We start from the raw sequence: 17,157 nt of genomic DNA, 5'->3' as shown, positions 1-17,157 counted from the left end.
CCCTAATGATTGCAATTAAACTAGGAATACTGGGCATTTATTACATCCCCAAATTTGCAAATTCTTTGTAGGGGTTAAATTAGATGTAACACTCTGTCATTTGTGTACTTCTATGTATTGTTTGGGCAATGATTAATACACAAGTTCTGCCTTAAAACATTTAACCAAGACTGCAGTGCTCAACTTACATTATTCAATCTGAATCTGCTTGTTTGGGAGCTTCTTAGTTGAGCCTCTTTAATCAAGCCATTCTTAATTTCTCAAAAGGCAGAGTAAAAACAACAGCTGTTTTTCTACATGCTGCCTTGGATGAAGAGCTCACTTTGCTCTGTAGTTCCCCACGTCTTCCTCTGTCTTTCCATTACACTCTACCTCTTCTCTCTTGTGTGAAGCTGAAAAGACAAATGCTTCCAATTATCATCATAATGCCCGTGATTTGATACGATAATATGCATGAGGGCATCCATTAACTGTTTTTACATTCATTATTGTCTCAATTTGCCAGAATGCCTTTATGATACACATTTTATGCCAAGTTCACATACTATAGCTTTGTCATGTCTGTGATCATACTGTAGCATAGGACAGACATGTCGCAACAAATCTCAGCTGTCTCTATACTCTTTATTGTTGTCCATTGAGTTGGAACGATTGACATGGTACAGTGTTGTAAAAGTAACAGGCCTTTGTGAAGAAGCACAATTTAGTTGATGACGAATACTAATTGTGAGATTAAATGGCATGGCAGCATATCTTTCTCTTTTATTTGGTTAACAAAACCGGCATGATGTGAAAGTAGGAACTAGGAAATTATACCAAAGTTAGTGGCAGATTACACACACCTTGTTAAACTCGCACTGTATTTTCAGACATGAAGAGAAATTGGATTTACTTTAAGGTGTCCTCATTCGAATGACTCCACTGAGGTATCCATTTCAATAACCACATATCACCTGGTTATTTTTTTAATCAGATTCTCAATCCCACCTAAAGTCTTGCCCCACCATCTCATAGAATTTGATATTGAAAGGCCTATAAAAGTCCCGGAGCTGCTCAATGACCTCCCGGTCGATCTGCACGTGAGTTCTGCCCTTGGACTTGCCCAGGCAGCGGGGCTGGCTGCTGCTCTCTGGCTTCTTCAGGCAAGGGAAGCCTTTGGTTCGGTTAAAGTAGAAGTGCTTGTCTGTGATGATGCGTTTGAGACCCAAGAAGTCCTGGACACGGCCCAGCTCCCCCGCCGGGTCCGTGATCAGCCGCTCGCCGCTCACAAAGTGGATCTGGGAGAGGCGAAAGTACTGTAGCCAGTTCTCTAGGTGGAGGATGTACATCCCTATGCGGATAGCGTTCCATGAGGTGTCTACCAGACCCTGGCTACGGTTCTGGAAGGCCAGCTCCTCGAAGGTGGGGATGTCCGGTTTCTTGGACAGGGTCTGTGTGTAGTCTGAGATGGCCCTGGTGACTGGGTTACGCACCACCACAATCAGCTTGGTGTTTGGGGACATACTGGCGATGCGTCTGGGAGCCTCTCGTGTCACAAAGTAGCTGGGGGTTTTCTCCAAGGTGATTTGGCTGTCTAGAGTCCGTGGCATTAGTCCTCTAAATAGGGAAAGACAGAAAGAGAAAAATGTTGACTTAAAATGCATTTTTTTATGCCTGGAATCCATTGTATTAGTACTCTAGAAGGGGATGGAATAGTAAAACAATTTAATTGTCTTGCAGAAATTGTTATCCACTTCGATAGCTGAAAAGGTTTCATGAAAACAACTCCTGTTCCCTATCTCCAGGGTGACAGTGATGCTGAGGGCTGGAGGGAAATCATCCAATCACATTTTAGACTGGTGTTCATAAATCACCATCACCTGCATTAAGGACATCCAACAGAAAAAGATGCTTGGGAGAATCTGGGTCACACTAAATAGGTCATCATCTTAAAATGTTTGTAAAGTTTTTCTCACATCCACGGAATCTATGCATAGCAAAGTAAAGACTAGTGTTCTGATATTTTCCAAGAAAATGTAGAGACTGGCATTGCTCTGGGAATTTCCTTTCATCATTCGAGCAATGGGAGTTAAGAAATGCATCAATCCTGTTTAAAACCTGGGTTATGCAAAAGTTGGATTTAAACATGGAGCCACTAGAGCGCGATGAGCCAAGTAAAGCCTCACCGGCCAAACCCTCCCCTAACGACGCCAATCGTGCATTGTCCTATGGGACTCCCGGCCACAGCTGGTTGTGGCACAGCCCGGGAATGAACCCGGGTTAGAACAGAAGTGTCTTCTGACTTTCCCAACATGCTTCTGGTCCACCTCTCTAACCTCTAGGCTACTGGGCTTTCCCATAGTGTATCCATAATACAAGCTCTAGATCCAGTAAAATGCTTCTTCCCTCCAGGTCAGGACCTTATTTCCTAGAAACATTTGAACATTAACATGGATAGATCCCACCTGAAGTGCATCGAGCAGTTTCCTCAAAAAACATTCTTGCACTAAAACAGATACAGTAAATAAAATAGTAACTTTATGTCTATCACTGATGATTCTGTGCTTCCTTTGTGGCAACAGTTTGGGGAAGGCCCTTTCCTGTTTCAGGGTGACAATATAGAAATGGTTTGTTGAGATCTTTGTGGAAGAACTTGACTGTCCTGCTCAGAGCCTATTCTCAACCCCATCGAACACCTTTGGGATGAACTGGAACACCGACTGCGAGCCAGGCCTAATCGCCCCAACATCACTGCCGACCTCACTAATGCTCTTGTGGCTGAATGGAAGCAAGTCCCCGCTGCAATGTTCCAACATCTATTGGAAAGCCTTCCCAGAAGAGTGGAGGCTGTTATAGCAGCAAAGGGGGCTACCAACTCCATATTAATGCTTATGATTTTGGAATGAGATGTTTGATTTGAAGGTGTCCACGTACTTTTGGTCATGTAGTGTACCTTTACAGTCTGAGAAATATTGATCAGTTTAGCTTGATTTATGAATCCTGTGCTGGTCTGCTGGGTGTCTCAGTTAGCCTCACCAGTTTAGGGCCACAGGCAATCATTAATCTCCCATGGGATGGAAGGACCAGAACAGCAGTAGCACCATCCCTAGAAAACAGCTTTACCGTACGCTAAAACATGCTACTATATCCCAGGTGCTATGTGATGGAGTCCCAACTTAGTTACATCATCAACCTTAACCTATAGTATAGCATATTCTTCCTCTTTCTTCAAACTTCCATCATCATACATGTATTATTGAGTTGATGGAATTTTAGGAAACTACTGTCTATAATCTCATGGAGATAGCTACAGACATGTATAATTTCAAACGCTACCCTTTTCTGTTTAGACAATTATTTCCAACACTGTTACAATTAACAGCTGCAATTAGGCATATTACATAAACCTTTTTTAAAAATCCACACAACTAACACCCAGGGTGGTGTTACTGACATTCTAACACTTTCCCTGTTGCCTGGTGCAGGAGCTGAACGCACCGTGAACAAGATCTGAAATTCTCACTCTTTTGCTGATGAGGAGTGTTGGTGCTGTACTAGCTTTAGCAGCAGTACTTCGTAGCATTTCCCAAAGTGCCACCAAGAGGTGCATTTCTTGTCGATTAGGAATGAAAGAAAAACCATCACCTCCTGTAACTTTATTTAATCCACCAAGGTTTCAGATGAGACCAGGACACAAAGAGGTTTTGTGGAGCTTTCCATAGAGAAAGCCATAATGGAACATATAATTCATGGGATGCTCTTACTTCACACAACCAATTACATTCTCCATTTTCCAAGTACAGTACAAGACAACAATGATCCACTGCCTAAAGATGAACATGTGCATTTTGGGGAGCACAAGAACAACATGACATGTTCACATTATCTCCTGGGTTTGCTGAGTCCCGGGATTGGTTGAACAGAAACCTAGCTTGAATCGAACTTTATTTGTTCATGATTGGAGTGATGAGATACACATGTACATTTGCTCTTTCGATTATTCCCCCCTTCTCTTTGTCATTAAACATTAACAACTTGTCAGGGACAGCTTTATCACTGTTTTATTCATATGATTTGAATTAAATTGGTGGAATTTGCATTACCATGATGTGAACTTCCATAGTGCAGGCCTACATGTTGTGCATACATTCTCATTTCAGCAGGGACTTAATCCATGTCATGTATTTGAAAAATGAATTTACCCTCTCAGGTGTAATCAGAAAGAAATATGCAATAATGACAATATATTACATTGATCAAATAAATTGTCCACCTGCTGTTCTCTGTAGTTTTTTTATTGAACTAACATTTGTTTTACAGATATTGAATATTATAAATTAAAGCCCATTCACATGATCACAAAACGTTCAATTGACCAGAATATAAACCCGCTTCTCATCAAGAAATATTTCATTCATATTTAACTAAAGTGCCATCTTCCAATTTTCCTCTTATGTAAATACCCAAACCGAGGAGAAGAACAGTTATTCATGTGAGCATACTGACTGCGTTACTGAGAACACAACCACCACAGTGGGAAATTAGGAATGGCTCCATGCAAAGGTCTGATATCACACCTGAAACTTCCACAAACATGAATTGCCAGTTGCTATTTGCGTTGGCCTTCCTGTATGTAGATGCCTGCCTTTTTCAATGGAGGTGCTTGTAGCATAAGAGAGGACAGGAGGCTCTTGCTGTAATTGTAATGTGCCAAGGTTACTGTGACATGTTGTAAGCCATTTAGCAGCAGTGTATTCTGTCCTGACACCCTATGGTCCTTGAAGAGAACAGCGAGCACCTTCAGTAGTGTAGCTTTCTAAAAGCCTTCATTGTCGCTCGATAGGCCTACTCTCAAAAGGATAGGTTCACCATGATCACTCCAGCTCTCAATACCCACAAGCTTTGTGGAGCTATGGGACTAAGTTACAGTGAAGAATGCTGGTAGATGATATATTGTAAATCATATCAGATAACTCTGTAGAATGAACCATTAGTAAAATATTAATAATGAGATATATGGTTGGAAGGTATACACACAATGTGGAACTGTACTGCCATTGCACACATTTGACACATACAGTACACACACACACACACACACACACACACACACACACACACACACACACACACACACACACACACACACACACACACACACACACACACACACACACACACACACACACACACACACACACACATATCTATAAAGCTGGCAGTAACTGGCATTTTGTGTCATGAATCAAAGTTGTAGAGAGATGGATGGGCTCCCTGCTCTGATCATCATCCGGATCCTGTAAGCTGGAACTAAATTGACTAGAGTAATTTACAGCCGTCTCATGTTCAGGTTATTGGTGAAACTCTGAGAGGAGTCAGGATGTGTTACAGGCTTGGCTGTGACATTTTAATCACTCTGTTAAAATGAACCGAGGTGTGGAGGATCTATCCCAACATTGTAAATGTGCCCAGTGCTCACGAGATTGCAAAGGGATAGGAATTCCCCCATCACCGGTAAAAACACACGTGTGTATTTAATACCCCCCTGACAGATGTGTTGAGACCAACACCTAAAAATCATGTCTGGCATACTGTAACATTAAAAGTGCTAAAGGATGTGCCAAGTTCTCTGGCTGCTAACGTGGCTCCACTGAGCAAGTCAACATTGTACAGACACCCAAGCACCAGCTATATCAGGCATGTAAGACCGTAGCAGCAGGTAAAGGTCAGCTTTGGATCATCTCCTTCAGCACAATCAATTAACCCAGACCTCGCCAGTGTAACTTCATTCATCTCGCCAGTGTAACTTCAAATCAAGAGGGAATTGAGTGCATTATAAGAGTCCTCAGTAAATATTTGCTCGTGAACCACAGTAGAGCGTATCCATTACTTTGGTATGGTCATTAGCAAGTCTTTTGATGTGGACGAAATGGAATGTGTGTGACGGCAGATGCACAGAACACCTGTAGTATCTCTAAGGTTGAGCTAAAATGTAGCATAGCATCTGTCAATAGATGTACAGAACATGTGTGGCCTCTCTAAGGTTGAGCTAAAACGTAGCATAGCATCTTTCAATAGATGTAGAGAACACGTGCAGCCTCTCTAAGGTTGAGTTAAAACGTAGCATAGCATCTTTCAATAGATGTACAGAGTCAGGTGTTGATGTGGCTAACTCAAAAACTCAATCATGGAGCATTCTGTTTAATCTCAAACCTTTGTGGCACAGGAGGTTTGTGGCACCTTAATTGGGGAGGACGGGCTCGTGGTAATGGCTGGAGCGGAATCAGTGGAATGGTATCAAATACATCAAACATGGTTTGATGTCATTGCATTTGTTCTGTTTCAGACATTATTATGAGCCATCCTCCCCTCAGCAGCCCCCATTGCTTTGTGGATATTGTTTGGCTTCTTCAGTGTTGTATTCACGTCCTCCACGTTCAAGCTAACATCCACTGTCAGTAGAAAGGTTGTGGCGATGACACACTGTTTTCAACCAAATTAATCCAGGCCTCATGGTACTAATTACCCAGCTTTATGATGAGTCGGAGGATTGGACAGTAATGCGAGGGCCAGGCCTGATCTGATTGGGATTTAAATTGGAAACCATCAATCATGACAAGCAGGCAGCGTCCCTGCAACAGACAGACAGACAGAGAGATTTAGAGAGTGGCCCCTATCTCTGGCAGAGCAGAACGTGTCTGTCATCACACAGACTAATAATGAACCTGTCCTATTACAATTATAATACACAGCTTGTGAGTTACTGCCCACTAACCAGGGACAGGGAGCATGGTGACTTCAACGTATCCATTATCTGTGGTGTTGGGATGGCCTCGGCTCGAGCGGGGTTACTTGGAAAAGCCCCTGATTAAATTATGACAAAGATCTCATGGCTCATCATGGTCACTTCCAAATGATCTGTAGAACGTAAGATGAAGTGAGATCAGTGCAGGGAAAAGCCTGGCATTTAGAGCATGTCTATACTGCTTTCTTGGTGGATGCCAAGAGCACGTTGTTGAAGTGTGGTGTTATACAGTATTGTATGTGGATTTCAAAGCTTTCTCACATACTGCACCTCTATTACCGGGGCCTGAATTATATTCACATTCACATAGACAGTCATACTCTTATCCATTGCTTTCATTCTGAAGCCTTTCATCTTCTAAGTTGTATTACATTTCACAACAATACAGTGAATACTATCTAAGGTTATAGGATTCAGGGAAAGGTAATACCAGTATGTGAGAAAGCTTTTAAATCATTATAGAGCATTGCTACAAACTACTTTATGTGTCTATGTTTAAGGTATGGCTACGGCATATCTTCAATGACACAAGGAGGGTTAATTTGTACAGACCATGTTATGTTACAGTTGCGAACAACCCAGATTGCAATTACACAGCTTCATGTGTTCTAATGCACAATGCTGTAATAAAACCAGAGTCGCTGTTCAACCGCATCACCAACTGCAGTCTACTCCCCTCGCCTGGTACGAAGGAAATAGCTTCATTCTGTCTCCACTGGAAAAGATTATCTTATTAATATTTCACTCACTCCCATTTCTGCTGGGATGACGTCCAAGCATTAATCACCAGTCAGCAGCGACAGAAGCTGGTCTCAATGGAAGTCAATTAAGGGTTACCGAGCAATGTCCCAGACAGCAATACTGAAGTCAGGTCAGCTGGTTAACTAGACCAAGAAATCAGTTAGAGTCAACTCCCAAGACAACCAGCAGCAGGTCTTATTCAATTTGAAACAAAGCTCTGATCTGTTGTGTACACACCTTGTCAATCTTTTCCAGAGTAAACTATGTTTTTACATAAGGACTGTCCTGTCTGTCTGTATGGGAAACAAATATTTCAGAATCAGAATCAGTCTGACCTCAATGATGTCTGATTTAGTCGTGTTGTCTGTGCACTACGTTTCACAGAAATGACAGCACATTGGAATATTCAAATCCACTGAGGATGTTGAGAGACAATTGCTCTCCTGAAGCGATAAAGCGATGAATTAAGGCGAACCAAATGCTGTTACTGTTACTGTTACTGTGTCTGAGTTTTATGTAGGAAAGTGTCCAACTACCCCAAAATTAAGACACTCTCAGGAAGACCCCGAAATCCATAGCTGGCAAGCTGCACATCCTCAGATGAGCATTTCAGTTAATTGTGTAAATGTTTCAGATTAATTAACTGCGGCTCAGCTGCCAATGTCAATGAAACACAGTGTAAACAAAACTATTTCAGTGCATGTCAGCCTGTCCTCACATCCTGTTCAGTTTAAACTTGTTTCCTCCTGTCACATTTCCCCCTGTCTGTCTTTGCAAAAGACTTTCTGCTGAACTGCAGGGAATAATGGAAAACATTACCAACGCATAATGAGACACTGCAAATATTCATTCAGTCTGTAGTTGAAATGCAAATGGTTCCAAAGACACCTGGCATATGCTAGAGATAGGAAATATTGGAATGTTGCTTGCAAGGAATCAAATCAAATCAAATAACATTTTATTTGTCACATGCGCCGAATACAACTGGTGAGTGAAATGCTTATTTTACAAGCCCTTAACCAACAATGCTTCAAGAAGTTAACAAAAATTTTAAAAAACACATGTTAAGTAAAAAATAGATAAGTAAAAAATGACAATTTCGGAATAAAAGTAACAAAAATATATATACGGGGGTACCGGTACAGAGTCAATGTGCGGGGGCAGCGGTTAGTCAAGGTAATTGAGCTGAAATGTACATGTAGGTAGAGTGACTATGCATAGATTATAAACAGATTGTAGCAGCAGCGCAAAAGAGAGGTCTGGGTAGCCCTTTGGTTAGCTGTTCAGGAGTCTTGGTAATCCGTGGGGCCCTGCGGTCTTGTGAATGTTGACCTGTTTAAAGGTCTTACTCACATCGGCTATGGAGAGCGTGATCACACAGTCTTCCAGAACAGCTGGTGCTCTCATGCATGTTTCAGTGTTACTTGCCTCGAAACGAGTATATAAGTAATTTAGCTCGTCTGGTAGGTTTGTGTCACTTTACCTATTAACGCTTTGCCTATTTGATGGTTTGTCGTGGGGCATAGCAGAATTTCTTATAAGCTTCCGGGTTAGAGCCCCGCTCCTTGAAAGCGGCAGTTCTACCGTTTAGCTCAGTGCAGATGGCTTCTGGTTGGGGTATGTACATTACATACGGTCACTGTGGGGATGATGTCATCGATGCACTTATTGATGAAGCCAGTGACTGATGTGGTGTACTCCTCAATGCCATCGGAAGAATCCCGGAATATATTCTAGTCTGTGCTTGGAAAACAGTCCTGTAGCTTAGCATCTGCTTCATCTGACTACTTTCATGTTGACCGAGTCACTGGTGCTTCCTGCTTTAGTTTTTGCTTGTAAGCAGAAATCAGGAGGATAGAATTATGGTCAGATTTGCCAAATGGAGGGTGAGGGAGAGCTTTGTACCTGTCTCTGTTTGTGGAGTACAGTTGGTCTGGAGTTGTTTTCCTTCTGGTTGCACATTTAACATGCTGATAGAAATGAGTTAAAACTGATTTGAGTTTCCCTGCATTAAAGTCCCCGCCTCTGGATGAGCGTTTTCCTGTTTGCTCATGGCTGCGTACAGCTCATTGAGTGCTGTCATAGTGCCAGCATCAGTCTGCAGCGGTAGATAGACAGCTACGAAAAATATAGATGTAAACTCTCTTGGTAAATAGTGTGGTCGACAGCTTATCATGAGATACTCTATCTCAGGCGAGCAAAACCTCGAGACTTCCTAAGAATTTGTGCACCAGCTGTTGTTTACAAGTACACATAGGCCGCCACCCGTTGTCTTACCAGAGGCCACTGTTCTATCCTGCCGAAAAAGCTTGAAACCCGCCAGCTGTATGTTAATCATGTCGTCGTTCAGCCACGACTCGGTGAAACATAAGATATCACAGTTTGTAATGTCCTGTTGGTAGGATATACGTGCTCGTAGTTTGTCTATTTTATAATCAATTGATTGTACGTTGGCTAATAGGACCTATGGTAAAGGTAGATTATCCTCTCGGCGACAGATCCTTACAAGGCACCTGGACCGTCGTCCACGATATCTCCGTCTTTTCCTCCTGCGAATGACAGGGATGAGGACCTTGTAGGGTGTCTGGAGTAAATTCTTCCCGTCCAACTCATTGGAAGAAGAAGAATTCCTCCAGTACGGGGTGAGTCATCGCTGCCCTGATATCAAGAAGCTCTTTTCAATCATAAGACACGGTGGGAGAAACATTATGTACACAATAAGTTACAAATAATGCAAAAAAACATACACAATAGCACAATTGGTTATGGGATCGTAAAACGGTGGCCATCTCCTTCGGCGCCATTATCATTGTTTGAGGCATGTATACTATGTATTGTACTAACTAGACTAGACTCCAGGAAAAACAGTTTGAACAGAGTTGTGCATATCCCCATTTAATTAATCAAACTCATTTTACTACAGTCAAAACTGCACATTTATTTAATCAAATTATACATTGATAGGCATGGTGTCCATGTTAGATTCCATCTCTCAGAATAACGTCATTGTGTGGCCTTGCCTCCAGGGTGGTCTACCATTCTCAAAAGCTCTTAATGATATGTACAGCTGGGTTACCTAAGGTTGGTAAAGGCTCTATCCCTGTCTCTTTGAGTAGGAAACTCACAACACCACTACCTCTGTCTCTTGCTGCCCGCAACTCCAGCTAATGACTTATTCAATACAAAATCCTAATAGCAAAACCTCACTGCGCCATCGTGTCTTTGGAGGATATTCCCGAGAGGAGTTGTTTTTGTAATTAATGTTAACTGCTACATGTTTCTGAGCTATATCGGGATTAAGACTCCTCATTACCAGTGGAAAGAGATGCCTGGGCCAGTGGAATGTTCAGTTCCCTCCGTTAAATGAGCAGCAGACAACTTTCTGTCCTCGTCAACCTTTCTGACGTTAGAGTTCCGGGGCTCAGTATCCTCCCTGAGCCAATTAACGGTGGACCTGGAGAATAATCTTGGCTGAAGCCGATTCTACGAGGCCTCTTGCACAATTTGAACACTTCTCAGGGAATCTATTTGATGTGCGTCTGACTCCTGTAAAATCAGTAGAGCTGAGATGCCCTTTTAAGTTCTGATGGTGATGGTGTGTAGTGATGCAGATTTGTTAGATTTTTTTCATCGTGTGCAAAAATTGAAAAAAGCATCCACGAAGTGTTGCGTCCACGAAGTGTTGCGTATAATGTATGATTCAGCTACTCCTTATATAGTCACAGGGATGGAGAGACACTCACATGCAATCTACATTTTTATTTTTACCTTTATTTAACTAGGCAAGTCAATAAGAACAAATTCTTATTTTCAATGACGGCCTAAGAACAGTGGGTTAACTGTCTTGTTCAGGGGCAGAACGACAGATTTTTACCTTGTCAGCTCGGGGATTTTGAATCTTTCTAACCACTAGACTACCTGCCGCCACAAATGAGGCCAAATGGGTCTTATTCTATTCTGGAGATTGAGTAATGAACATTGCACCATTTCACTGTCGTCGCACAGGTCTGTCACTTACAGTGGGGTGAAAATTGTTGGATTATGCAAGTAATTCACAATGAAAAAGAATAAAAATAGAGGACAGTCTATCACAGTGCCTCATTAGACGATGATGACAATCATATTATTTAATGCTGAGACCAGGTCGTATTAGTTCTAGTCTGCTTAAAGTTTCAGCCACCATGACTGAGGTGAACTAATCTAGCAAACACTCATTACATTTAAATGGATGGTGTCTCATGTCTTAGACTGAAATCAAATGAAAAATAAGACTCTCTAAAGCACATTAAAGGTGATTTGTATAGAACTTCTGACGTTAATCAGCCAATTTATCTTTCTCATTACTGGCGGCATTTATGTGGCTCTTATTGCAAGATGTCAATGGCTAAACTAAAATTGCTTTCAGAGGGGATTAGAGACACTGTTGCTAGGTCCTGGCCTCTGTGGCATTTTAATTAATCAGTCCCCAAATAGTACTGATGAATTTAGAGCCTGTGTGTGTGTGTGTGTGTGTGTGTGTGTGTGTGTGTGTGTGTGTGTGTGTGTGTGTGTGTGTGTGTGTGTGTGTGTGTGTGTGTGTGTGTGTGTGTGTGTGTGTGTGTGTGTGTGTGTGTGTGTGTGTGTGTGTGTGTGTGTGTGTGTGTGCATGCATGGAGGTGGATACGTAAGTGTGGATATGTAATTGTTAATTAACGTGAAACTAATTACATGAATACAGTATAGTATCTGCTAATATTGGCACTATATTGGCACAACCCTACTGCACACAAACTTCCCACTGTTCTATTAGTCTAATATTAGCATTATTGCAGTTATATTATAGGCCTATTCTTAACCTCCAGAGCTAAGTGCGTGAAAAAGCACTGCTACGTCAAGTCCTCAGCCCTGAACTGAATGCCTCCAGGTCCCTTTTATTGATTTAATCAGCTCCCCATGGGTGAGTCTGACTCAATTGACTTAAACACAGCAGGTATAAATGGCTTTACACAGTGAGCACAAACAGGCACCATGTTCTGTCAGAGAGGAGAATGCGACACCTGTGTAATGCCTGCTTTTAGGCATGCAGGTACCATCTTCAGCAATGGTCTTACGGCTGCCAAGGGATGAGAGCAGGTAGAGTCACACAACTGAGCCAAGCTGAGCTGAGATTTACTGGATCTGGCCATGCTGGAAAGGATCATGTGAAAGGAAAATATAAAAGCCAGTGCGGTACTGTTTGGGTAGGCACAATAATGAGAAAAGGCTTTTACTCTCCTATGAACTTCTTTATCCAAGGTCTGCCTCGTGGGTAAGAGACAGTGCCAGTGTCCCGTCTCATCGATGTACAGTACACTGGAGGGGCATCCCGTCAGAGGGAAGGCAGGAGGAGTCCTACCTTATCTGAGGTCACTAATCAATATTAGCCATGTTTCTGCTGGAGAGGGTTTCTTAAAAGTCTGCCCCTGAAAATATCTATTACCGTTGATCTGCATGTTTACTTACTGAAATTTGACACTGCAGCTATACTGTGGCATTTCAACCTGGGTATCAAGTCAAAGTAACTTCATCCTTGATTTGGGGCATGATTTACTTGTAATGCTTACGATTACAATTGCTTCTAGTCTGAGTGTTTCTTTTAATCTGGTATTCCGAAATATTTGTACACCTTGAGAAATCAAAGCTTTGATCAATTATCTCACAAACTACACTATATAGTATGTGCCCCCACCTTCAAATGAGTGGATTTGACTATTTCAGTCACACCATTGCTGACAGGTATATAAAATTGAGCACACAGCCATGCAATCTCCATAGACAAACATTGGCAGTAGAATGTCCATACTGAAGAGCTCATTGACTTTCAACAAGTCAGTTAGTTAACTTTCTGCATTGCTACAGCTGCCTCGGTCAATTGCTGTTATTGTGAAGTGGAAATGTCTAGGAGCAACAACGGCTCAGCTGCAAGGTGGTAGGCCACACAAGCTCACAGAACAGGACCACCGAGTGCTGAAGCGCGAGGCGAGTAGCGAGTAGAAATCATCTGTGTTCAGTTGCAGCCCTCACTACCGTGTTCCAAACTGCCTCTGGAAGCAACGTCAACACAAGAACTGTTCGTCAGAAGCTTCATGAAATGGGTTTCCATGGATGAGCAGCCACACACAAGCCTAAGATCACCATGCGCAATGCCAAGCATTGCCTGGAGTGGTGTGAAGCTCGCCACCGAGGAGCAGTGGAAACAGGTTATCTGGAGTGATGAATCACTCTTCCCCAACTGGCAGTCCGTTGGACAAATCTGGGTTTGAGGGATGCCAGGAGAACGCTACCTTCCCCAATGCACAGTGCCAACTATAAAGTTTGGTGGAGGAGGAATGATGGTCTGGGGCTGTTTTTCATGGTTCAGGCTAGGCCACTTAGTTCCAGTGAAGGGAAAACTTAACGCTACAGCATACAATGACATTCTAGACGATTCTGTGCTTCCAACTTTGTAGCAAAGGTTGGAGGAAAAACTTTTACTGTTTCAGCATGACAATGCCCCCATGCACAAAGTGAGGTCGATACAGAAAAGTTTTTTTGGGATCAGTGTGGAAGAACTTGACTGGCCTGCACAGAGCCCTGACCTCAACCCCATCGAACACCTTAGGGATGAATTGGAACAGCGACTGCGACCCAACCTCACTAATGCTCTTGTGGCTGAATGGAAGCAAGTCCCCGCAACAATGTTCCAACATCTAGTGGAAAGTCTTACCAGAAGAGTGGAGGTTGTTATAGCAGCAATGGGGGGACCAACTCCATATTAATGCCCATCATTTTGGAATTAGATGTTCGACGAGCAGGTGTCCACATAATTTTCGGTCATCTAGTGTATCTACACTGAGAATACAAAACATTAATAACACCTGCACTTTCCATGAAATAAACTGACCAGGTGAATCCAGGTGAAAGCAGTAATCCCTTATTGACGTCACTTTTTAAATCCACTTCAATTACTGTAGATGAAGGGGAGGAGAACAGTTAAAGAAGGACATTTAAGCCTTAAGACAATTGAGACATGGATTGTGTGTGTACCATTCAGAGGGTGAATGGGCAAGACAAAATATTTAAGTGCCTTTGAACAGGGTACGGTAGTAGGTGCCAGGTGCACCAGTTTGTGTCAAGAACAGCAACGCTGCTGGGTTTTTCACACTCAACAGTTTCCCGTGTGTATCAAAAATTGTCCACCACCCAAAGGAAATCCAGCCAACTTGACACAACGGTGGGAAGCATTGGAGTCAACATGGGCCAACATCTCTGTGGACCGCTTTCGACACCTTGTAGAGTCCATGCCCCGATGAACTGAGTCTGCAACTCAATATCCGGAAGGTGTCCCTAATATTTGTTATACTCAGTGTATCTATGAGTGTTCTCTGCTGTATTGTGTTACAAGAAAGGATCTCTAAGTGATCATTATCAACAATTATCAACAACAAAAAAACAAGAGTGGTAGGTAGAGAGGAGGGAATATACTGCACACTTATTCCATTCCACAAGGTACATGATTAGCCTAATGATCGTGAAAAACGTTATGGACTTTCATGAACACAATCGAGGGACATTCAAGTATACACCCTGGTACACACTTTTAAAGCTGACTGATAATGTCTGAGATACACATTAGAATAGAATGGATACAGATGCAATACACCCAAGAATATTTATATTATCTCATAGGCAGGACTACATACATTAGGTTGTAAGAAGTTATAAACCTACTTAGCCTAAGCCTACTGTTTTATTGTGACAAATGCCTTTGTAGGGGCCGTGCACTTGTTCAACAAATAAAATATTGAAAATGAAATATATCATAAACAGACAAATTAGTTTCTTATATATTTAAATCAACGTGACATTTCGTACCTGTACCAGTCCAATCCTCTGTCATAGTTTCTATCGAAAAAGTGGGGCTCTGTTCCAAGCGCGCGCACATCTGGATGAATTCGAATGAACTCCAGCACCGCCCTGGTGCCGCCCTTCTTCACCCCGACGATTAGTGCGTTAGGTAACTTTTTGTTTCCATATTTCTGTGCAACAGTAATATTATATTCGGATGGGACAATACTCCGTTTGTGAGTGATGGGCAAGGCAGAATTTCTACTTTGGTTGCGAGCATGACTTGATCCTTGGTGAGTGAGTGCCACGTTTAAAGTCTCATCCAGAGCAGTCCTCCTGTCCGCGGTGCAATCTTTTTGCAGAAGTTTTTTGCTTCCTACGTTCTTGTGATGGAGGCACCTTTTTTCCTCATAATTCTGGGTTGGCATGATTGTACCACAACAAAACAGTATGCTGTAGCATAAATATGTGAAGGACAATGAAATGGTGAATATAAAAATAAATCGTTTGCTCAACCTATTTGAAGATGGCACGATTCGGTTTGAGATCAACCTATATGCCATATCTCCATGGGTCAAGGGACTGCATGTTTTTCTTCTGTGCTGCGCCTGGACTGCGGTGTCTCCCTGTGGAAACGGACTCTGCCTCTGTCAACAACCCAATACGACAGAAAACCAGGTAAATGTTCCTCCAAGAAATTACCTGTGCACAATTCGCATCGTTTCCAATTGAACAATTGTTGGATAACTTTGGAATAAATTGATTTCAGCCATTTTCTTGGAAAAAGTAGAATGATCCCGCCTAAATGAGTTCATATAGTTTGAGTGGTAGGATGATTGCATCTGTAATATTAACTAATTGCATAATATTTTGTCGAAACACTTAAACCCCCACGGAGTCGTTATCCTCAATCCCATTCTTCGTGTTCCTCAATCCGTTGGTCTGGGTAAAATATGCCGTTCGTTGGATAATGATGAGTGACTTTGGAAACCTGCCGAAATCCATAAATCTGCATCTCTTCCAAAAGGCACGGTGTAATCTGCCATTGACTCTAATCCGTGCGAAGCCTCAGCCTCGCCTTCACGGGATCTGCGATGTTCAGCTCATGTTTGGCTGCTTTCTCAAAGTTCTCAAGAATTCCGTTGCGGCAGTCAGGGACAGATGATGAATATATAAAGATGCCGCCTGACGTCACTCTTCATATGATCATATTCTCCATGCATTGAACTTTTTAAAGGAATACTCCTGATAGCCTATTTTATAGAGACATACAACATATATAGTTGGCAGGTGAAGCATAGTCTATGTGGATACCTGTGTGGGAACATTTCCACATAACTCACATGAATTTGTGTTCTCGTAGCCAATTGAAATTCATAGGACATCAAGCAGATTTCTTTTAGAAAATAACTTTGAATTGCACAATGGCAAGGCCATTAATTGCTCCCTTTCAATCATGAAAGTGCACAACAAAGATGATCTCTAATCTTGAATCTCCAAGCTGTTGCACAGATCTCTGCTTTCACGGACATTCTAAACTGAGAGACATGACTGAATATTCCTTGTCTGAGTCATGAAAGGCTTAGATTTGAACAGGTGAAATCTCCATGATTCTATGCTCTCTCTCACAGATGGGTGTTCTGGGGCCCTGCACTGTAGCCAAGGAGATAAACATGTTGCTTTGTGTCATACCTAAGCACAACCATTGAGCAGATGTTATCCGGTAAAGTCATACAGTCTACCCACCAGACAACATCGAATCAAATCACATTTTATTTGTCACATGC

General features: G+C 42.2%; 1 protein-coding gene across 1 annotated transcript; it reads right to left on the bottom strand.

Annotated features, from left to right (window-relative positions):
- Positions 1 to 622: 622 nt before the first annotated feature.
- Positions 623 to 16,519, bottom strand: LOC112225841 (heparan sulfate glucosamine 3-O-sulfotransferase 2-like). Its single transcript, XM_024389944.2, has 2 exons — positions 15,398 to 16,519; positions 623 to 1,596 (listed from the first exon to the last, which is right to left on the bottom strand). Exons 1-2 carry the CDS (start codon positions 15,931 to 15,933, stop codon positions 978 to 980), a joined length of 1,155 nt encoding a protein of 384 aa, XP_024245712.1. The 5' UTR covers positions 15,934 to 16,519; the 3' UTR covers positions 623 to 977.
- Positions 16,520 to 17,157: the final 638 nt, after the last annotated feature.

Source organism: Oncorhynchus tshawytscha, linkage group LG27, assembly GCF_018296145.1.
Source record: "Oncorhynchus tshawytscha isolate Ot180627B linkage group LG27, Otsh_v2.0, whole genome shotgun sequence".
NCBI classification, from domain to species: domain Eukaryota; kingdom Metazoa; phylum Chordata; class Actinopteri; order Salmoniformes; family Salmonidae; genus Oncorhynchus; species Oncorhynchus tshawytscha.
Note: the sequence above shows the minus strand (reverse complement) of the source record. Positions and strands in the feature narration are given on the sequence as shown.